This window comes from Lipotes vexillifer, unplaced genomic scaffold (assembly GCF_000442215.2).
Source record: "Lipotes vexillifer unplaced genomic scaffold, Lipotes_vexillifer_v1.1 scaffold680, whole genome shotgun sequence".
In the NCBI taxonomy this organism is placed as follows: domain Eukaryota; kingdom Metazoa; phylum Chordata; class Mammalia; order Artiodactyla; family Lipotidae; genus Lipotes; species Lipotes vexillifer.
In genome coordinates, this window is record NW_006780838.1 from 2,842,497 (window position 1) to 2,865,861 (window position 23,365).

The following is a 23,365-nucleotide window of genomic DNA, read 5'->3' on the forward strand; positions in this document are numbered from 1 at the left end:
TCCGGAGCCGCTGGAGGGAGGGTGGGAGCGGGCGCAGCCTCAGCCAGCCGCCGGGACTGTTACTCGAGCCGGGCGGGGAAGCGCACGGTGCGGGGCTCCGCTTTCTCCTCCCTCTGCGTCCTCCCTCCCCGGAGACACCGCTGGAGCAGCAGCGGCTCGCAGGTCCCGGCCAGGCTAGCGGGAGGCCAGCCCCGAGCGCGCGGCACAGCGCCCGAGGCTGCCGGGGAGCCCCCGCCCCCAGCCCCCCCCACCCCCAGCGGAGGAAGTGACTCAAAAGAGGCACGGGAGGCTGCCCCCTCCAAAACACCCAACCTCCCGGTTTTAACTCTTGGCAGGCTGGGCCTCCTCCACACCCACCCTTCGGCCCTCCCTCCAGCCCCTCCTAAAGTAAGTTTGACAAGCAGCACAACCAGCCAGGCCCTTTCCCTCTAGAGCCCTGGTTAACCCCTTCCCCACCAGGCGGCGCCTCGCGGCTGGCGTGTCTACGGGAGGCTGGGGGAAGCCAGAGAGGGTCTGCAGAGCCCAGGGCTCAGGGCCAGGAGCCATCAACAGCTGCCCTTGTCCCAGGCAGAGGACCACTCCTGCCCTGGGGTTCTACTCCTGCCCCAGATGCCTCCCTCAATGCCAACTCAGTGACAGGGCCCGACCCGCGTGGACTCCTGTGTAAAGAATAAAGAAGATCCCTAGCCGGGCAACCTCCTGGGCTTTAGCAGCCCCAGAGGGAATCAGCTACTATGGACCTTCTCTGGGGACATGAGCAAAAAAATCCAAGGACGACACGGGTTACAGATGCCCAGCAAGAGGTGCTCCTCTCACGGGCCACTTCTAACCATCACTGGTGCCCTTCACCAGAAAAGCCAAAAAAAGGGCTGTGCTGCTGGCGGCAGAGGACGTCCACTGACAGAACGGCAATAAGCCACTCTGTGCTGGGTGCCTTGGGATAGAGAACTAAGAACCTGTTCTTGACTCTCAAGTTGATGAATGTTCATTTCACAAGGTAACAAGTCAGTGTCCGGTGTTTGGAGAACAGAGAAAGGCCTGAACCCCAGATGACTAGGGTCCACACACCCCAGAGGCGTCCAGGCGTCACACCCTGTAGAGCTTGGCACGGGGGAGGAAGGAAACCAGTATTTTCGCAATGCCAACCGTGAGTCGGGTCCCATGCAAAGGGCGTTCAAATATCTGCTGGCGTTGAAGCCTCACGACTTCTGTGCCGTTGGTGGTATTTAGAGTGGTGAGGACTGGGGCTCAGGGAGATGACGTTCTCGCCTGAGGCCACGGAACTGCAGCTGGCTAGTGACAGGTCTCCACCGAAGGCCCTGGCGCTCACAACCACAGACGTGTGGCTGGTTCTCTGGATTCGGGGAAAAGAGGTGGGTCAGGCCACCAGGGCAGGTGGGTCGGGGCCCAGAAGCAGCCCCTGGCATCCGGAATGCACCTGCTGAATCTCAACCAGCACACACGTCTTGGGGTTTATCATCAGAGCCCGCGGTGCTTTTGCAGAAAGAGGTGGCTTCACCACAGAGGGAGCCAAGCCTTGATCATGACAAGAGACGCCCTTCACCGAGCTTACTATGCGACCGGCACCATGCTAACCCTCCGCTTGGAGTACCTCACTCACTGCTCCCCCAACCTGAGGAAGTATGTCCTCACATCCCCATTTTTCCATTTGAGGAAACTAAGGGTACAGAGAAGCTAAGCCACTTGCCCAGACCAGCCTGGGCCAGGCCACGAACAGAGGTCTGGCTAGGCCCTCACCACCACTGTGATGTCCCAGTGTGGCAGGGTCCGGTCCTGTGCTGCCTTCTTCCTGGAGGTGAACGTGGAGTCCTGGAACTCTGCTGGACTCTGGTGGTCCCTGCAGGGTGGCTGGGCCAGCCCCATCTCTTCTAGGGCTCCATGCTCCACACCTGCTTCTGCACAGTGCAGACAGGGCTGGGCCGCCAAGGCTGCACAGAGCCTCCTGCTACCTGAGCTAAAGTTGCCCAAAGCCAGTGCAGCTAAGAGAGGCAGAGCCACAACCGTTTTCCCAGTAACCCCTGAGTGGGAGGGGAAGAGACCCACCAAGGCAGCGACGTGCCTGTGTCCCCTGCACAGCCGGGGCCTGAGCCACCCTTCTTGACCCACCCCTGACCTGCTCTCCCAGGGCACCTGGGGGCCACCTCTGAAGAGAATCTCCCTCCAGCCCCATGAGGGGCCAGCAGCTGCCCCCACCAGCTGCACAAAACCCACCTCCTCCAAGGCTTCACCCATTCCTGTGGTCTTCACCTCTTCATCCCAGTGATTTCATTCAAGAGGTACTGACTGAGGGCCTGGCTATGTGCCCAACCCTGGATAGGGGCTGGGGAATCACAAAGATGAATCAAAAGGCTGTGCTTGACAAAAACCCAAGAGAGGAGAGGAGACAAAGGCTTAAACACCTCTTAACAGGAGGCAGAAAGGCATTCATGCATCTGGCATTTACCAATCGTGCACCTACCACACGTCACACCCAGATGGACAAAGCATCGTTTTTGCCCTCAAGAAACCCAGCCTTATGCCGCAAGAACAGCACAGATCAAGTGCCACGAAAGCTGAGAGAAAGGAGAGGAAAATTCTAGCCAGAGAGCATCAGGGAAGGCTTCCTGGAGGAGGGGTTGGCGTGGGCCAGAAGAGAAAAAAGGATCACCCTCCCTGGCTTTGCTCTGCATCCCTCAGCTAATCGTCAAGTGCTGGTTGTGTAACTGGCTGGTAAGGTGCCATTATAATTGCTGACCACGTTCACCTGCTGCAGACACGTGGTCCGCGCTGGGCACTGCCAACTGTTAACTTCAAAACTGGCCCCTCACTGGCTTTCTAAGGTTCTCTGTCCTCTATCTGGGTCACATGCCACAGGATGCAGTTTGGGGGATGCTGGTAAGGTGCGTCCCCCGCCAGGTGTGCGGGAGAAGGGGGGCAGTGCAGATCCTCTTCCCAAAGTTTTCTACTTGTCTGTCTTGGGAACCCCAGGCTCAACACTTGTCTGGGTAAAGCAAGCTCTGATTGGATGAAAGATGGCCAACTGGTCTCCATGGTGACATAAACTGCCTTAGCAGATGGATAGCTGTTGGGAGGCTCTTCCCTTGAGATGCTCATCCTTCCTTCCTCCCTGTGGGCTGGGGGTTCTCTCTAGGGACAGCACAGATTTGCCTTCTCTTCCCCAAGCCTGACTCACTGCTTCCTGGAAGCAATGGTCTAGGAGCAGGCTGCAGCAGGGGGGTTGGGCAAGACAAATGACCCTAGCGAGTTCCTCAAAAGCAGCCGTCTGAGTTCTGCTCCCTCCAGCCCACCACAGACCCTTCCTCAGCTTCACTGGGTGGGCTAGGCTCAGGCTGTCCCGGCCACCCTGGAAGTGACGGCACCCCTTTCCCCTCTGTCCATCCTGGCAGAACCGGCCTCTGAGGATGAGCAAGGGTCCCCTGTCTGGATAAACAGAGCCTGGGTGGGAAGGCCCACATGAACAGATGTCGCTGCCTTTGGAATTAAAAACATTCCTAGTAGACTGTCCCATCCTCCCTCACCCCCTCCCCAGGCTCTCTGCCAAAGGAATGAGAGGGGCCGTCCCCAGGGAGGTGCAGGGCAGGACCCTGGGTTACACCAAGGGAGGGGTATATAATACCTGGGGTGGCTGGGACCGGCCACCCAGCACAGCTATGATTGAGGCAAAATCAGGCTAAAGTGATCAGCAGAGGCATCACTGAAGAAAAAAAGGTCAACAGGGAATATATGCAGCCTGAGCTGTGTGGGCAGGAGAGGCAGGGACTGCCACCAGTGCTGCCTTGGTGACAGCTGGAGATGGGGACGGCTTCCAGGCAAATCCTCCAGCCTGTGAACACGAGGAGGAAGTTTCTTTCTCAGAACGCTGGGATGCTGCTGCTGCTTCTCTGGAGTGACCTCCTTTTCCCCACCGGAACGACTTTCATCCTCCCTTCAGCCCAACTGGGACCCCGATTCCCCGCCCCTATCCTCCAGCCAAGTGACTTGAAGGCAGGAAAGGGGGTTTCTGAGCAGCCAGCTAGACCAAGGCCACAGGCACCCCAGCGAGGACAGCCTGGGAGTGAGGGGGAGGGGAGAGCCCCAAAGGTCCACCCGGAGAGGCTGGGTGCAGGAGCGGGAGACGGAGAGGAGGCTGGGATGGCGCTGAGGAGGACCGAGAGGGGTGTGGTCCGGGGTCAGCCAGGTGCGCTCCCTTCAGCCCCAGGGGAGCAGAGCTGGGAGGCAGGGTGTGGGTGGAGAGCAGGTGGCGTGTGAGGCTGGGAGGGCTGCAGAAAGGAAGCCCATGGTGGTTCCTGCCCAGAGACAGGCACCGGCGTCCAGCCCGAGAGAGAACCAGCAGGGCGGGCAGTGCACGGGAGCCCGGGGCCCACACAGAGGGTGTATGAGTTGGCAGGGAGGGTGGCACATTGCAGGGAAACTGTGAGAAAGGGGGGCGGGAGAGTCCCTTTAAAATGAATGGCCCTGGGGTCCCTGCATTCCTAACGTGTGTTCTCACCTTGTTCTGTACCGATCTTAACCCAAACTGTGGATCGGAAGGGCAGACATCTTCAGAGAATGAGAAAGTGAGACCCGTTTATGTTTTTCCATCCACACTTTTCGAGCATCTGCTATGTTCCAGGCCTGCATTAGGCCTGGGGACAGGAACACTTTGCTCAGAGTCACTGAGTAGCCAGTGGCAGAGCTGAGCCTAGAAGCTACTTTTTCGCTCATTTACCCATTCATTCATCACTGACTAGAGAGCCAACACATGCCAGCTGGGGAGGACCCTGACCAGGTCACAGCTCACTTGGAGCTGTCAAACTCCAAACCGAGCCCTAGCCAACCCACCGCTGACCCGCCATCCAAGAAGATAAGTGCCAGCAACTGGGGACTCTTTGAGGCATCCAGGCCAGGACTCTGGGGTCTGGGCCCTGCCTGCTAACAGCTGTGCATGGGGTTACAGGTCTCTAAGGTCTGGAGCCTCAACTCTGTAGATTAGTGGTTACTGGTAGCTTTAGATGGCCACCTGAGAGGGAGTTGGGGAGCGGCTTCCAGGATGTTGGGACAGGCGGCAGCCAGGATTCAAAGGTAGTTGCTCTGCAGCCCAACCTCAAGGTGTACCATGACCCTCCCGTCTCCCAAGGCCTGGCCTTGGAGTCATAGGACAGTGCAAAGCACGGGCTGTTCTGCACACAGCCTCACCCTCCACTCTGCCTGGCCACCCCAGGCTGGTGTCTCGAGGGTGCTTGGTGGCTCTAGGAGAGGCTGAGACAGCCACAGAGCTTGCCTGCTTCAGGACTGTCCTAATGTCCTAATGGGCCCTGGCAACTCCTAGTAATTCTCACAGCATATTTGGTCACGGAAAAAGGGTGGAAAATCCACTTGAGCCTTTGGGAACATCTTGTATACCTAAAACAAAACCCCCCAGGGATGGAGTGGGTAGAGCACACCCACCACACATCCATCCATTCCTTCCCACACAACTCATGGATGTAACTCACAGCCAGACTGACACCCAGACCCCCTTGGCCGCTTGCCTGCTCCCAGGATGGAGGCAGTATGGCCGGGGTCTCCCAGCACAGCCAGGGGCCGGAGCACTCCAGGGGGCCTCCCAGGCTGCAGACTGAAAACACAACAGCCTCAGGCAGGGGGGTTTGAAAGTAGGTCAGGGTCCGCTGAGCCTCCATGCTTTTTTTCTCTTTTGCTAATATTAAGCAACTCTTTTCACCCACTCTGAGCTCCAAATGAACAGAAGAAAGCTCCTGGGAGCCACGGAACCAGGGTGTGAGTCCTGCCTGGTCACTGTGGCAGCCACTCCCTCTCTCTGGGCTTAGTTTCCACACCTGTCAAACAGGATCTTGGACCAGACAAGTGGTCCGCAGTGAACTTTTTTTAAGCAGAGGATACAGCCCGCTTTCTTTCTAAATGAAACCTTACGCCCAAGTCTCCCGGCCCCCAATCACCTAACGGCAGAAGCAGGGAGCAGAGGCCCCTGGCTGAAGTGGGGTTCCAGGACCCTACCCACTCACGCTGCCATTGTCCACCACTCCCTGCCTTGGGGGCACCTCCTCGGGTTGCCCCAGTAATCCCCAAGCCCCGCAGACTCTGAAGCCTCTGGTCCTCCTTTAAGGACAGAGGCTTAAAGGAGGACAGTTCCCATGAGAACTGCTATTCCTGTACCACGGCCATTGGCCCTCGCTCCCCTCCAGGGTGGGCAGATGTGGAAGTCGGGAGATTAGGGGCTTTTTAAGGAAACTTTTGGGTCAGAGTCCTGGATCCGAAGCTCATGTTTTATCTCTACTTTTCTCTCTGCTTTGGGAAAACTCTGGGCCTCTGCTTTGCTGGTGTGGGTTCCCTTCGGTGGCCTTACAATAGGATAACGCTTATCTCATGGAGTCAGTCTGGTTGGTGTTTTCTGGGTCACCTCCGGCCTGAAGCCAGTGCAGCTCAGCTCTTGCCTCCAAGGGTGTGAGCAGGCTATGCCTCGCTTTCCCTGTGCCAGCCCATCGGGAGTGGGTGGCACCTGGGGGTCAGACCCTCACCGAGAGCCCCCACTGCCCCCACGGCTCGTGCCGCGGCCAGGCTGGGCTGGGTGAGGTGCTGAGGTGGGCTGTGCAGCGCCCACAGTGAGGGAGAGCCACACGAGGTGCCCCCAATCAGCATTCACGTACAGCCTCAGCCCTCACTCAGGGGGTCCCTGGCAATTCCCCTACTAAGTCCTTTCGTCAAAGGTTTTGAATAAAATCAGAGGCAGGACCATCCTAGGAGGCTGAAGTTGCAGCCTCCGCCAGCAGGGAGGTGAGCGCTTACTGCGAGCGTGCAGTAAGCCAGGTACTTTTACCTCCGAGGACTCATCTGGTCCTTGCACAGGTTTGACAGGGAACACACAGAGAGGTCACCTCGCTGTTAGATGGTGGAGCTGCGATCAAACCTGGGTCTTCTGCTTCTGAGACTAGGAGCCCCCGGGGCCCAGAGCTGGGAGAGCACCCTCTTTTGGTTTGTTGAGAGGCGGGATTGTTCTAAGGGGCTGAAGGAATCAGTTCCCAAGGTCCTCTCCAGATCAGCTTCTCTGTGCCTCTCACCTCTCCTAGGTGAGCAGGGGGCATTCCCACGCAGGGCAGGAGGCAGAGGAGACCCGTGCCTCCGTCTGCTTCCTGCCCAATGCTTCCCGTCTCCAGAACCCCCTGGGCGGAGCCCAAGCTCCCCAGATCAGGAACACCTGGAGACGGAGGGAGCTGAGCGGGGGCCGGAAGAGAGAGGTTGCCCTACAAGTGTGGGGAGGCCTTTGGACAGCAGGGCGGGCCCTCTCGTAGGATCCTGCCCCTGGCTCTCCCGCATCCTGCTGCCCACTCTGCTCTCCAGGTACAACCGAGCCACGAGGCACTGGACAGTGAACGGGTCTGAAACAGCTGTAGTCACCTGGGCCCTGGGAGGAGGTGGTGTCAGAGACAGGGAGAGGAACAGTCCCGGTGCCCCCGTCCCTCCCCGTCCGTGTGCTCCTGGACTGGCACAGGGGTGATGATGGCAGCGAAGGGAAGAGCCCCCCATGGACCTGCTGAGAGCAGCAGGCAGCACGGATACAAAACACGGCCTCTCGAGGCAGACACTTCCCCTGGATGTGCACACCCAGCCCAGGCTGAAGGCAGGGGAGGGGTCCATCTTCCAGGGAGAGGCTGGAAAGCCACACCCTGCATGGCCACTGCGTGTCCCAGGGCGGGGAGCTGCCTAGCTGCCTCCCTGCAGGCAAGGTTTTCTCCCAGCTGCCCTTCCCCCCAATCCGAGTCAAAACCGGCCACTCTCAGGGGACAGGGCCTGGCTGTGGTCAGTGTGGCCTGAAGGATGCATGGGAGAAGGTGTTAAGGACACCCGGTAATGTCCCCTGTCGTTCCACACAGGGAGGGAGGGACCCAGGCACTCCTGGTACCAGCTGTGAGGAACCCGAGTGGAAGGGGCTCTGGGTCAACCAGGCCAACGCCCCAGAGCCCAGCTCCAGGGCAGTAAAGCTGGGATGCCTGACCCTTGGGCAGAGTCAAACGGGGACGGACAACAGACACCTCGGGGGCCAGAGGGAGGGACGTGGGGTGGGGGAGCCCTCGACTCCTGCCCTAGCAGCCTCCTGACCTGCACTCACTCCGAATTTCCTCACGCCCTGCAGAGTAATTGAAACCAGAAGTACTTCCCGCTGACAATGACCCCTTGTTCCCAGCTCATCACTCACCCTGGGCCTGACCGCACCACGACGCGCCGAGTTGAACGCGGCTCTGAGGGGGATGAGCCCAGAGCTGCTCAGCCCGGGGTGGGGGCACAGAAGGAAACCTCAGGCTGGCAGGTCGTGAGGCCCCAACCTTGACCTCCTGCCCACTCCGAGGTCGGTTCATCAAAGCTGGTCTGACTCCAACAGCATAAGAAGACAGATGTGGCCTCAGCCAAAGGCCCAAACACAAGGGGCCACTTGCAGGTGACAGCCTTTGGGAAGGGGGTTTGCTTGACAAGCCTCCTGCAGGAAGGCGGAGGACAGTGGACCTGGACCTGCCGGCTTGGGCAAAGGGCTGTCATCACTAGACGAGGACAGGCCTTGTGCCAGGTCCTCTGCCAAGGGCCTCACGGACTTTCCCTTTCTGTTCTCTTTACAGCCCATTTTACAGATGAGGAAACTGAGGCTCAGAGAGGTAAAGTAATCTGTTCTCCCAACTAATGAATGGAGAAAGCTAGACTGAAGCCCAGATCTGTCTGGCCTCAAAGCCCCTTCAACACTGACTGAATGATCGCAATTCTCCTCCGTTCTCTTCACTACATCGGGAGGTCCTGTTCATTCTTTGCAGCCACCACACAGTGCCCGCCACTTAGAGGGAGTTCAACAAACAGAAATGCGGGAATAAACTAGTGGAAGCGTGGATATGCACTGACCAGCTCTTTCAGGGACATTCCAACCTTTAAGCCTCACAACAAGCCTGTGATAGAGGCAGAGTCGGGATAATTGTCCCCATTTAATAGATGAAGAAACTGAGGCCTCCAAAGATCAAGGGACCTGGATGCATTTTCCCACCCTCAGCCCAGTGTTCTTCCTACACTGTCAGGGTAACTGCACTCCACACTCAATCTATCTAAACCACTGACCGAGGGGAAGCCAAACAAGTTAGGAAAGGAGGGCCAAGGAGACAGGGATGCCTAACCCGGGGGAGAGAAAGCCAGCGGGCGGCAGCTGTTTTCTTCAACTAGAAGAGGCTAATGGTGACAGATGTAAGCTTTTATATGTAGAATCGATAAACAACAAGGTCCTACTGTATAACACAGAGGACTATACTCAATATCCTGTGATAAACCACAATGGAAAAGGATATTAAAAAAAGAACGTGTATATATGTATAAGTGAATCAATTTGCTGTACAGCAAAAATTAACACAACATTGCAAATCTACTATACTTCAATAAAAAAATATTGATTAAAAAAAAAAGAGGCTGGGGCTTCCCTGGTGGGGCAGTGGTTGAGAGTCCGCCTGCCGATGCAGGGGACACGGGTTCGTGCCCCGGTCCGGGAAGATCCCACGTGCCGCGGAGCGGCTGGGCCCGTGAGCCATGGCCGCTGAGCCCGTGCGTCCGGAGCCTGTGCTCCGCAACGGGAGAGGCCACAACAGTGAGAGGCCCGCGTACCGCAAAAAAAAAAAAAAGAGGCTAGGGCTTCCCTGGTGGCGCAGTGGTTAAGAATCCGCCTGCCATTGCAGGGGACAGGGGTTCGAGCCCCGGTCCGGGAAGATCCCACATGCCGTGGAACAACTAAGCCTGTGCACTACAACTACTGAGCCTGTGCTCTGGAGCTCATGAGCCACAACTGCTGAAGCCCGTGCGCCTAGAGCCCGTGCTCTGCAACAAGAGAAGCCACCGCAGTGAGAAGCCTGCGCACCTCAACGAAGAGTAGGCCCCGCTCGCCACAACTAGAGAAAGCCCGCGCACGGCAACAAAGACCCAACTCAGCCAAAAATAAATAAATAAATCAATAAAATAGAATCTTAAAAAGAGGCTAATGGTGACCAGTTGTGTCCTGGGGGTTTGGGGGGCCTGATCTCCTGTTACAGCTGGAGAGAGATGAGCAACCGGGGTGGGGGAGGGGGCGTGGTAACCCTGGGTCTGGAGGGAAGGAGGCTAAGAAATCTCCATCCTCAGAGACCATGCTTTTCTCCTCACTTAAAAGTAAGAAAGTCTAAGGCGGAAACAACCCAAATGTCCATTGGTGGGTGAATGGATAAACAAAATGTGATCTATACGTATCATGTTATGCAGCCTTAAAAAGGAAGGAAATTCTGACACACGCTGCCATACGACATAGATGAACCTTAACGACATTGTGCTAAGTGAAATAAGCTAATCACAAAAAGATAAGTATTGCAGGATTCCACTTACACGAGGTACCCAGAAATCGTCAAATTCATAGAAAGTAGAATGCTGGTTGCCAGGGGCTGGGGGAGGAGGAGTGGAAAGTTACTGTTTAATGGGTATGGAGGTTCCGTTTGGGAAGATGAAAGGTTCTGGAGATGGATGGTGGTGACGGTTGCACAGCAATGTGAATGTACTTAATGAATGCCTCTGAATTGTAAACCTAAAAATCATGAAAATGGTAAATTTCATGGTATATATATTTTACCACAGTTGAACAAAAAAATAAGAAGGTCTAGATATTGTCAGATGCACCAATCTGGGCTCTGAGAACACACCCAACTCCTGAAGGTAGGGGACTGGCCTTCATGACCTCCTTCTGAGTGTCATTTCTAATAGCTCTGACCTCTCACAAGCTTCCAAGTGGCCAGGTCAAGAATGTCAAAGAAATCACCCTCCTTTCCCCTTCAGACACAAGCTCCAGGCTCCAGATGGGAAGAGGACAGAGGGCGAGGCTCCCAACGGGCCTAAATGTTGCAATGCGGGGATGGGGTGGAGGGAGTGAGAGGGAGTTACCCCTCCAGGCATTAGGACAGCTAGAGCTTCCTTCTTGGCCTGGAACCCTGCCCCAGCTCACCCCAGGGTCTTGAGCTCTTCTATGCCCCAGGGGACCACCCCTAGCAGGCTCACAGGGAAGTGTAGCTGTGTCCCACCAGGGGGAACAGGGCCGAAGGTTGGGGGCCTGTCCCCAGGCTTGTGGCTGAGCTAGGAAGCAGGGGAGCAGGGGCATGAAGGGGATCCTAGGTCTCAGACCCTTCTGTAGGCTGAAGTCAGTGGCAGGAACTGAGCTGTGAAGTCCTCAGGGAAAACTCTCCCCTCTGGCCCAGCCAGTCAACAAGGGCTGGATCCTGGGAATATGCTAATCAGCCAGGGAGCAGGTCCCAGTTGGGGACAGCACATCTGGAGCCTGGAGCAGCATGGTTGGAAATAGACTGCGACAAACATACAGGAGTCTCCTAGGGCCAGGGAGCCAAGGCAGAGGAAGGGGGGGGGCATCCTGGCTGAGGGGTTCCTGGGCTGTGCAGGGGCGGGGCAGCAAGGAGGAAGCAGACAGTGGGGGTGGCCTGGCTGGAGAAGTTGGAGGTCTGGTGAGGGAAGGGAGGGCTCAGAAATGCACCAAGCTGGTGGGATCTTCTACTAAATTTGCAGTGACAAAGGGCTGACCCCTAAGAGTCACAGGCTGACATCCAGGTCTCCCCCTGCCCCGTTCACTCATTTGCCCAGCAGCTGACCAAGCACCACCAAGCTGGGATCAAGATTCCGAATCTGGAGCCTTTGCTCAACCACTAATGAGCTGTGTGACTGGGGCTATGTCACTCACCCTTTCTGGTCTCAGCTTCCTTCTCCCCTCAAAACAGGGTTGGATGAAATGCCCTCCAGGATTCCTTCTGGTGTTCATTCCTTCAACCTCCCTCTTACTTGCACTGCTCAAAACCCCTCCAGCTCAGGGCAGACGGGCTCTTTAATTTCCTGGGACACTCCCTGTGCCTTCCTGCCTCCCTCCCTGCTCTGGGCCACTGGGCCCTTCCCCCAGAATGCCCACCCCACTGCTTTCCGCTGATCCAGAGCCTGCCCACCTTGCTAGAATAGCAGAGCCTTAAAATGGCAGTTAATGCGCTGGCCATTATGTAAATGATTTTTATAAAGTACTTCTGACAATGTAACAAGAAAGGTAATTATAAAGACTACATTCAGACCTAGAAAAAAGGGGGTTTATGGTAATGCTACCTGAAAATAGAAAAAAAAGACAAAATACGCACCATCATTAAACCCATATAGAAATCTGTATACCTGAGGAAGGGAAAAAGCACAAAATAAGTTGGCTGTTTCAGAGGAGTGGCAGTAGGGATGGTCAGTGATTATGTTTCAAGTCTCATTATTATTATTGCAATTCTCTTTCTAATATAAACACTGCTTTTGGAATTTAAAAAACCCAGTGCTCTCAAATCCCTCACTCCACCTCCTCCCGGAAGCCTCCCTAACTCCAGCCCACAATGATCTCTCCTCCTTTGAATTCCTGCAGCACGAGTTTCCATCTCATTATGCAGGGAATGGTGGGAGGCTTGCCCTGGAGAGGGCAAGGCAGGGGCTCTGGAGACTCCTGGCTCTCCTACCCTCTGGCTGCCTGGCCTTGGGCAGGTTCCTTAACCCTTTCGTGCCTCAGCTTTCTCATCTTTAAAACTGTGATAACTTTCCTACCCCGCAGGGTACTGTGAAGATCCCCCGGGGTAACAGCTGTGAGCATTAGCCCAGTGCGGGCTCACGGAAAGCTCTCTGATGTGATCACCCCCACCCCCATCAGCAGCCGCAGCGTCGTCACCACCATCTCCAGCATCGTTATTGGCACCTTGCCTTGTTCCCTAGTAGCGCGGCATATATCGATACTCTTGTCTTTCCAATCTGGCAGTAGATTCCCTGAGGCCAGGCCCCTGCACCTCAGAGCAGCCAGTCCGTAAGGGGCACACTGCAGAAGCAGAGGAAGTCCCCCTTCCCTGACTCCTTTCCACGCACACTCATTCTGCTTCCTTGCAGGTACACCAGGCAGAAACGTCCCCTGCCGGGAGCTAAGAAAACTCCAGACAAAGGCTGGAGGTGCCACAAGAGGCCAACCCAGAGAGGGAGACTCATTTTGGAGCAAATGCCTGGAGCTTAGGAGATGGGATCCCTCGCTGTTCTCTAGATGGGCTGAGGCAGGACAGGCTTAGAAAGAAGTGGGAGCAACAGGAGTGGGCCTTTCTTTCAGGCCACCTGAACATCCCCAAGGACTTGGCCCCTACTGTGAGGCCACCTTTAGCTCCATCCTTGGCGCCTGCTGAAGGGGAACAGGACCGAGTACCAGAGGCTGGTTCCGATTCCCTTCCTTGGACACGAGGTGGGAGTGAGCTGTGGGAACAGACACCGTTCTGTGGCTCCGTGGGGTTCAGTGCAGTCTCTCCAACCCAGCCCGGTCATCCTGGGTGGCTCCGAGGGTAGTCCCAGGGTGAGAGGACTTTACAAGGCATGGCACACCCCTGGTGGGGACAGCCCGCCCTCTGATCCACAGGAAGGAGGGCCAGACAGCTCCACACCTGAGGACAAGGCCTGGGCCTTGGGGAGTTGAGGGCTGGGAAACTTCACAGCCCTCCAGAAGACGCTGTCTCTGAACTGGAGGCTCACAGGCCCAGGTCAGCTGGCAGCAGGAAGGTTTGTGTTTCTTTTAATATCAACTCCCAGGCATTTAACATTCCTCGAAGCTTAAACACAGAAACATTTTCCTTACCAGACTGTGCTTTCTGCTTTGCCAAACATAACCTGGCTTCCTCCCCTTCCCCCACCGCCTCCATCTGCTCCCGTCTCCAAGATGTAATGATTTATGGTGTGTTTCCCCTGGGGCCCGTGCAGCTGACAGCGGTGAGAAGGAGGGAAGCAACAGGGCTGCAAGTCCAGGTGGGGACAATGCCTTCGAGCCCTGGAATCTGGGTGCTGGGGGGTTGGCGCCCACGGTGCTTACTGAGCTGGCTGCCCAGGACACCCTTTTGAACTCTTCCATTCTGCAGCCACTAAATGACCCGGGTGCGTGGCCACCGGTCACGCTTCTTGGCTGGGTATCTCCCGGGGCTGGACGGGCCGGGGATGTGCAGATGGGGCCCCCATCCTCATCCCTGCAGAAAGTAGCTTCCCGGGACTGAATCTAGAGCTCACTCTCATCAGCTCCCATTTCCTAAATAATGAAGGACCAGCTCATGGTTGCCTGGCAGCACTATCTCCCTGGCAACGGTGCTGAAGAGTGAGGTGCAGGTCCCCAGCATTCAGAAGGGATGTGCTCAGGAACATGGGGTGACATGAGGCAGATGGCTGGGCCCCCGCTGAATGGCGCCATACCCCTTGTTCAAACACAGGAGCCTGAGACAGGGTCGGGGTGGGGGGGCACACGCAAGTCCCCAGGGGGACACTGCCACCAAGGACACCCAGCCAAGAGTCAGGTACCAAACTCTGCAGCCTCAACAGTGCATCAGAGAACAAATGCTTCCCTGTGAAAAAGCATCATTCTGCTCCCCGCACCCAGATCACATCTGGGGCAATTGTTAAGAAGCCTATATGTATACGTATAGCTGATTCACTTTGTTATAAGGCAGAAACTAACATACCATTGTGAAGCAATTATACTCCAAGAAAGACGTTTAAAAAAAAAAAATTAATTAATTAAAAAGAAACCTAGAGTACCCAAGGCCCACGGCTCAGCGGCAGGGTGTCAGTTACCATGTCCTTTGATTGCACGGTCAGAGAATCCACACCCAAAGCAGGCTACTTGTGTCAAAAGCACGAGGCCATACAAGGTGCCAGATGGAATGTGGATAGCTCCACACTGAATGGCACCCCTCCAAGCCTGCATCCCCTTGACAGGTAAAGTGAAGAGTAGCCATCCTCAAAACTGGCAGAACTTCCAAAGACACAGGCTGCAAACAAAGCCCTTTTCCCCTGTACATTTGTAAGGCACCGAAAAACGTAGCTGAGGCATATATACTCTTACCCTGCCCCTGCTCGTACCACAGGACCCACCCTAAGCCAGTGAACTCCTGGCACAGGTGAGTAAAGCCCAGCAACCCTAGCAACAGGTCAGAGACCAGCCCCCAGCAACTCAGCTGGATCCTAAGCCCTTCCGGTCCAGTGGCCAATGCTTGGGGTCTCACTCCTCCCATGGCAGACAGGGCTAATCCAACACAGCTCTCACAGATACAGCCTCAGAATCCTTCTTAACACAGTGTTCCTGGAAAAAGCCACTAGTAGGCTAAAGATGGGATGTGAAAACAAAGGTAGCTGTCATCCTTATTGTCCGTCCTGCAGGACTTTGGATGGTCCACTGGCACCAGATGTGGAAGCCCAAGGAACCAGGCACATGTGGGCTTCTGGGGCTAGAATAAGACACCATCTCCAGCAGGGGAGAATAACCACCTCGGGGAACGCTTCTCAGAACAGCTTTGAACCCAAGTCACAAAAGGCCAACCACCCTGACCAAGAAGGCAGAGGAGAAGGGCGCCTTCCCCACTGGCACCACCTCCTGACAGCTCCCCGAGCCTTGCCCTGGTGCCCTGGCTGTGCCTGCCTCTCACCTGGATCTGCCCTTTGCCCATGATCTTGTCCACGATCTCGTTGTTGTCCTTGTTGACCTTGGTCTTGTCATAGCACTTCTCGTAGCACAAGATCCTCAGGGACTGAGACCCCTCCAGCTCAATCTCGAACTCCTGGGGAAAGACGGGACAGGGTCCTGAACCTCCAAAGCTGACCTGGCTTCCCAGTGGCTTCTCACCCCACCATTGCAAGGGTGAGAGAGGGTGAGGTGGGCCTGTGAGGACCACATCGTGAGGCCTGGCGCAGCGTCCTCATTCTCTGGAGATCCAGAAGCCTCCAAATCACTGAGGAAGTGGAGTTGAGGGCTTGAGCTGCAATGCCGTGTCTAGATACAAACCCGAGATCAGAGCCAGATGAGCAGGGCGGGGGTGGGCAGAGGGGTCAGAGGGACAGAGCTGGCCCAACAGCAGGCTTGGCTGTCCTGGACCAGCCAATAGAACATGAGCACCAGAAGTGGGATGGGCACGGTGGGGGACAAGCCCAGGGGTCCCCATGGGGACACCAGCCCCTCCACTCACCTCGTCCCACTTGGGCTCTGTTGTGTCCCGGAACACCCTGGTTTTGGCTTTGCTGACAAAGTAGCCAAAGGAATCCACCTCCAGGGTACAGTACAGGTCTGCGGGGGGACAGGCAGAGACACACCGAGTGAGGCCCGAGGCTCAGGAACCCGGGAGTGAAAGGGGGATCACTCATCGGTCCGCCCAGCATCCCCATGGGCGGTCTGCAAATCCACACACTCCCTCCCGGGCTCAGGCCCTGGCAGTCTTCCCCTCCATGGGTGGTGCCAAGGTTGTTTCCCAGGGTAATGGTGTGTGTTGGAGGGTGGCTTTGGGGTACTACAGCCAGTCCTCTGCAGTGTGAATCATGAGGCCAGGGGCAGAGGTCAGAGGATGGACGTAAGTACCCCTCCCAGGCCCCAGGAGCTGCCTAGCTGGGCCATCCTCCATCAGAAGGGCTTTCCTACAGAGGGGAGAGCGGGTATAGCCATCCCTGAGTTGCCTCTAACTGGGTGTGACAGAGACTAGATGTAACCGGGTATCCGAGCACGACAGGCTGTGAGCGCAGGTGAACAGGCGAATGATGCAGAAGGCCTGACGCACCCTGGCCTCCATCAGAGCAGAGACGCGTCAGGGTGGCTGAGAGATGGAGGGGCGTGAAGTGCCCCTTAACTGATTCTGCTATGAGTGAACGCTTTGTCAGGGGCCAGGGGATAGTTCCTGGGATAAAAGGAAGGGCTGTGCAGTCAGACTGTCCAGGTCAAATCCCAGCTCTGCACAAACCACCTACCCCTGTGCCTTACTGCCCTCATCTGTAAGTCAGGAATGATGACGGTGCCTGCACCCTAGGCCTAATGTAACGAGTTTACTATGACAAGAAGCCATGGCTGAAGATTCACCAGGCTTAACTCCCCGAGTCAGAATGAATGTCTGAGTGGGTCACGGGGCCGGTGGAAGGAGAAGGTGAGGACTGTCTGGAGGTGAGGGGAGACCCTGTAGCAGCACCTCACCCCATATCTGAGCACCCTGACCCAGTTTGAGAGGTAAAACCCCTGCTCTGGGGGAGTGGGGTGCCCCACCCCAATGGGCCTGCTCCCTGAGGCCCACCCCAGCCAAAAGGACGCAGAGAGACAGTAAGCACGAGACATCTGGGCACCAGGAGATGGGAGGGCCCTGGTCCAGCTCAGCGGGCTGCAGACTTGGGTGTGTGTCACAGTCCCAAGGAGCTGACTGACCAGGAATATTCCTGGGCCACCCCCTCGCCAGGGGATTCTGTGGGTGTGGGGAGGGTCCTGGAAGCTGTCGCATGTACCACCAGCACAGCCTGGAGTGATGAGAGTGGTGGTCCTGGCCATACTGAGAGAAGGGCTGCTCTAGAGGCAAAAACGTGGGCTTCAGTGTCAGAAGACATGGATTTGATGCCACCACCTGTGTGCCCTACTGGGCCACCTGGGAAAGTCCCTGGAGCCTGCTGGGCCTCAGCCTCTTTGTGTGCCAAGTGGGAATGGCATCAGTGACCTCAGAGGGATGCCAGGAGAATCAGAGCAGATGACGCACCTGAAAATGCTCTGAACGTGTCAAGCACTATCCACTCGCTGGCCACGTTTGCATTTTCTCCAGCATCTAGTAAGGGACCGAGGCACGCGGAAATAAACTACTTTGTTCAGCATTTCTGAGCTCCTGTTCATCCAAGGATTAAGGAGATGTGGTTTCTGCTCTCTACGAACTCATAGCAGGAGAGGCAAATTTTAAGTGACAAAACAGTACGACAGGTGCTGCCCTGGGGTGGTGGGAACACAGAGAGGGGAGGCAGATTTACTGCAGGAATTCAGGCTTCCCAGTGAATGTTTATTAAATGACTGTTTGCGAGCCAATGGCATAACCTCTCCATGGTGCACTGCAGGGAGAGAGGCAAAGGACAGATCTCATCCGCCAGAGGGGAAAAGAGGGAGTGAGAGGAGTCAGGAGCCCTGGGTTTCTGATCTCTCTGTGACTCAGTTTTCTCATCTGGCAAATGGGGAGAAACTATTAGCTGTCTAACTGACTCACAAATTCCTACAGGGAGAAAAATTAGATTAAAAATGGAACTGTATTTTGTGAAATACTAAGAACTGCACTGATGCAGTAGATGGTGATTTAGAAGGAAAAAGAAGTGTGTGTGGCAGTGTACTGCCACTACACATACAGGTCATATTTAAGCCTGCTCTTAGGTCTGTATTAACAAGCATGATTGCCTTTTATGGAGAAAGAAGCTAAGGCTCAGAGAGGTTAAGAGACTTGCCCAAGGTCACACAGCTTTTAATCGGCAGATGTGGGATTGGAGCCCCGTATTTCTGATACCTGGGGGTGGGGAAGGGCTTGGGGAAGAGCAGACCTTGGAGACAAAGGGCAGGGATGATCCCCTGCCAAGAGGAGCTGGTTCCTGGCCTTTGGGGGAATGCCCCACATCTCAAAGGAGCTGGCAGGGCCCCAGCCTGGGCAGACAAGAGCAGAGCAGGTGAGCAGTGGGAGGCCCTATGCAATGGGTCCACAGGGACTTTCTGTGAAAGGATGAACAATGGCCCACCCAGCCTCTTCCTGGGGCTGGTGGTCAGGGGTACTTACTGGCTGACTGTTTAAACCCCTTGGCAGAGTGGACGATGACATGGAGGAAGCCATAGAGTCCTGGAGACTCATCGTCTGCAAGAGAGAAAAGCCCCCAGGGAAGGGGGTGATGAGAGGCCTGCTTCTTTCCCTCCTCACCCCGGGGTTGGTTGGATGCAGAAAGGGCGGGAGACAGTCTGTGCCTTGGTCCGACAGCACCACCTGGTGGCCAGACGAAGAAGCTTCCACTGTCCACGGCTCCCTGGAATGTGAGCCAATGCTCCTTTCTCCCTCCACTCAGCCTGGGGGGCCAGTCCACACCTTCCTCCTGGGCCAGGGACTTCGTCCCATTTCCCACGGGTCCCTCCCCCATGAATCCTACCTATCCCCTGGCTGCCCGACTCAGCTTAGCCTTCCAAATTTGAAATTAACCAATATTAAGTCACTCTGTGCCAAGCAAAGAGGTCCAGCTCCGCCTCCTCTTTGGGACACACGGGGCAGATGACCCCCACTGTAAAGGAGAGCTTGCTTTCAAACCCCTCCCTTGCTCCAGAACCTCCCACAGGCTCCTCAGCTTGAACAATATACTCCCTTGTTTGGCATTCAAGGCCTTCTAAGATCGGATCCCTGGAAACTTTCAGCCGCATTTCTCATACACTACTCTCATCCACCTACCCTTCCCCTCCACCACCACCCTGCTCCATGAACTGGCTTCCATGAACTGACGACCTCAGGAACACATTAACAACACAATCCCAGTGCACCAGGGCGCCAGATCTTCTCTCCAGCCAGAGGTGGCCAGGGAGTAGTTGGGGCTGTCTGGAGACTCAGCAGAGAACAACCCCTACTCAAACTCTCTGTGAACCTGGCAGCTGAGTCTTCCCAGGCCAGCGGAGCAGAGATCAGCTATTTGTAGCCGAGTGTCTGGCTAGGCATTTGTGAAAGGCCCCAGCAATGCCCTGGGGGCTTGGACCTGCTGATTTGAGTAACCTTGGGTTCCAGATCTTACCGTCTTTATTGCTGGTGACAGGAATGTTGTGTACAGTCCTAAGTTTGAAACAGGATCCCGTGAGCACCTGGAGCTCCACTGAGCTCAGGACAAAGGCCTGGAGATCTGCAGGAGGAGACAAGACAGAGGGGAATGTCACCACAGGTCCACTAGGACCTACTGCTCTTCCTTGGGGGCTACTGCAGGAAAAAAGCTGAGCTCTAGGGGCAGAGTGGGTCACTGGCAGGGAGGGAGAGTAGACATTCAGCTGGGAATAGTCATGGGTGCTGCTGGAGGGGTAAGAATTGGAGGGTCTAACTAGAGAGGTTCACGAATGTGTGTACGAGACAACAAGAGCAAGAGACAGAGAGCTGGACAGCCCTGGGCTTTGGGTCAGTCCTATTGCTAATTCACCGTATGCCTTAAGCAAATCACCTGAATTCTTTGGGTCTCAATTGATCAGTAACGTCAATTAAGTGCCACCTGCCCTGGCACTTTACAGACTGATTGTGAGGGCTAAAGAGGAGACTTTGGACATGAACGTGCTTGGAAATGCAAAAGGCCCATTGTTGCCATGGACACCATCAGGGTAGCGTAGTTGGGGCACGGCTTTACCTTTCTTCTGTAGTTTCTGAATTGCTTCTCTCCACTCTGACCTCTCATAGTCTGAGGACAGTAGGAACAGGTAGCTCTGTAGAAAGGAGAAGAGAATTCAGTAGGATGACCAGAGTCAGGCCAAGGACATTTCTGGATCCTGGGGCCCACAGTGAAGCTCCTTTACCCAGGTACCCCTATGCTTGGAGAAGGGCAGCTAGGAGGAAGGCCTTCCTCCTAGGAAGCCTGGTGACAGGAGTGGCAGTGCCAGTGATGGCCAGCAGAGGGCACTGGCTCCCCACCAGCAGGGAGAGGGAGTCCAGGGCTGGAGCCATGGCAGCCTCCTTGGGAACTGGGGGCCTGAGTCCCTGATTCCCACGGGTCAGGGCCAGGAGCTATAGAGAGTGGGCAGCCCTGGACCGAGGAAGGGAACTGTCTCTGTTCCATCCCCACCCTTCTGACCTTTCCATTCCGATTGTGGATCCGAAATGGGATTGTGGGGGAATTGAGCAGCAGCAAGAACTCATTCTCAAACATCTTCTTTTTCAGGCGCTCGATGGCCCGGCTCTGTCCTTTGTTGGCTTTCTGCAGGGGACAGAGGGCACAGACGGTTCTCTTCACACTCAGACTCCACTTCTCACCCAGTAGCTCTATGTACAACATTCCCCTGTGTATTCATCATTTTTTTTCCCCTTTTCTATATTTTATGATGATTTGATGTCTTGGGGGGCGTAGCCAGCCACAGAGAAAACTGTTCCTCCCAGGACATGCTAAATCCTAAGCTAGTCAATGACTCTTCTGTGAGTGCGTCTCTCGTGTGCAGACCAATCAATCTTGAGTCCACACCTCCAACCATCTCCTTTAACAAACTCACACACAATCCAATACTTCCTCTGCCCTAGATAACCCAGGGCAACTAGACACCACTACTCTAGCCCAGAGCCTGCTGCCTTATTCAAACTAGCCAGTCCTAAGCTGTTTCCTGTGGAAAACACAATCCAGGCTCTGGGCCACGCACTCCCCACGCCCCTTCTGCCTCTTGACCGAACCTGGTGCTCTCCCATGTGGCACGCCCCCTTCTCTTGGAAACTGTAAGTAATAAAATAAATATAAGTAATAAAAATCTTCCAGTGGCATCAGCATCTCTGAGTTGTCACTCAGTCATCTCCATAAATTAAATCCCGGGTACCAATGAGACACCCTGCTTAAAAACTGCAGACACCTTTCAGCGTAACGACCCCACCTCTGGCCTCCCACACGGGGCCTCCCCTGGCTGCGTTCCAGCTTCCACGCCCAGCCGATGTCCCGTCACACGCCCCCTGCACCCTCCAGCCCAGCATCACGCTATTATTATCCCTGTTCTCTAACAAGCTGTTCCCCCTCAGCCAGTGTTCCCTTCTCCTCCAGTGTTTCAAGTTTATATTTTATAAAGGATCCCTTTCCTTTTATTAACTATCATCTTTCGTATCTCTGTTCCAACACCGTCCTCAAGCTCCAGTTAGAACGCATCTCTGAAGCACTTCTTTTTACCCACTAGACTGGCAAAATTGTGACAACTGCTCACAGCTGGTGCTGTGACAGTGTGGGGGAACAGTGACTGTGACACAGTGCTGGGGAGAACATGATCGGATGCAAACTTTTCAGACGTAAGTCTGGTAATGAAATGCACAAGCCCTCTGCCCCAGACATCCCACTTGTAGGGAATCTACCGGAGGGAAATATGAGTGCAGGTTAAAGAATGAGAAACGAGCTGAAGACTCAAATACGCTGTCACGTAGTCGAGCAACAGAAGAGGATGCAGCTGTTACAAAGGATCTGATAGATTAAACTGCAAAACAGCACGTGCAGTCTAATCTCATTAAAAAATACATACACACACACACACACACACACACACACACACACACACACGTATAAGCATAGAAGAGTCTAGAAGAATACACCTCAGACTGGTGATAATGGTGGGGTGATGATCAGTTCTACTCTATACACTTTGATATTGTGAGCATTTCTTGTTATAATAAGCTAGTGTTACATTGGTAATTAGAAAAATATTGTGTTTAAAAAATATTATTAAAGAATTAGGCTTCCCTGGTGGCGCAGTGGTTGAGTCCGCCTGCCGATGCAGGGGACGCGGGTTCGTGCCCCGATCCGGGAAGATCCCAAATGCTGCGGAGCAGCTGGGCCCGTGAGCCATGGCCGCTGAGCCTGCGCGTCCGGAGCCTGTGCTCCGCAACGGGAGAGGCCACAACAGTGAGAGGCCCGCGTACCGCAAAACGAAACAAAACTAAACAGAAAAAATATTATTATTGAATAAATCGCTGCTTCTTTTGTGACTCAGAGAACAACACTGTGCCTCTCCAGTGACTCTTATCATGTTGTGTCACATGCTGTGGTCACACACAGGAATGTCTTCATTCTCCACTGGATAAGGAGGTCTGTGAGGCATCTGGCACACCCCTGCAGCCAGCAGCCAGTAGAGGTGTGTAAGCATGGATTCAACTAAGCAGGAGGCCATGTCTGCACACCTGGGGAAGGATGGAGGGCACAAAGCCTGCTGCTCCCAGGACCAGGTGAGAAACATGCATGCAGGATGCCCCTGAAGTGGGGATGCTGGACAGAGCCTGATGGGGAAACAGGCTCCACCGAGGCAGGGTAAGCCTGGCTGTTCAGGAGGAGGACACCTGTGCTTGTCAGGGGGCTCCCTCTGGGCAGATGCACCCGCAGTCTGACCCTCAGCCCTAGGACATTCCCCTGAACCAAACATCCCTGGGGTTATTACTATGGTCTTCCTCTCCCCTGTTCAAAGAGAGATATCTAAGTTTAAAGAATCCTTAGAGGCCATTTGGTCATGTATTTCTCAACAACTGTTCCCAAAGCACCTATTTATTACGTGCTAAGTACTAGGGCATAGGACTGAAGAAAACAGCCCCCTCACTAGAGCTGAAATTCTAGTGGGGAAAAGAGAAAGCAGAGCATGCAATTTTAATTCAGTACCAACAAAGCAAAGCAGAGAGGTAAACGTCTGGAACCAGGAAGCTGGGCACCCAACCCAGACTGTAGCAGGCAGACATCAGGGAAGGGTCATCAGGTGAGGTTAGGCCTAAGGCCGAGCCTGGATGGGTGAAGAGGAGAGACCAGGCCAAGCAACCAAGCCCCTCCACGCTCT

At 55.1% G+C, this 23,365-nt stretch overlaps 1 protein-coding gene across 1 annotated transcript in view; it reads right to left on the reverse strand.

The window, feature by feature from the left end:
- Window positions 1-23,365, reverse strand: part of ABR (ABR activator of RhoGEF and GTPase) — a 183,434-nt gene that overhangs the window by 27,676 nt on the left and 132,393 nt on the right. The window contains exons 11-16 of the mRNA XM_007454242.1: window positions 20,659-20,781; window positions 20,218-20,293; window positions 19,624-19,728; window positions 18,636-18,710; window positions 16,053-16,150; window positions 15,516-15,647 (exon numbers count right to left, since the gene is read on the reverse strand). Of these exons, the coding sequence (XP_007454304.1) occupies window positions 15,516-15,647; window positions 16,053-16,150; window positions 18,636-18,710; window positions 19,624-19,728; window positions 20,218-20,293; window positions 20,659-20,781 (609 nt within the window). The remainder of the gene's footprint in view (window positions 1-15,515; window positions 15,648-16,052; window positions 16,151-18,635; window positions 18,711-19,623; window positions 19,729-20,217; window positions 20,294-20,658; window positions 20,782-23,365) is intronic.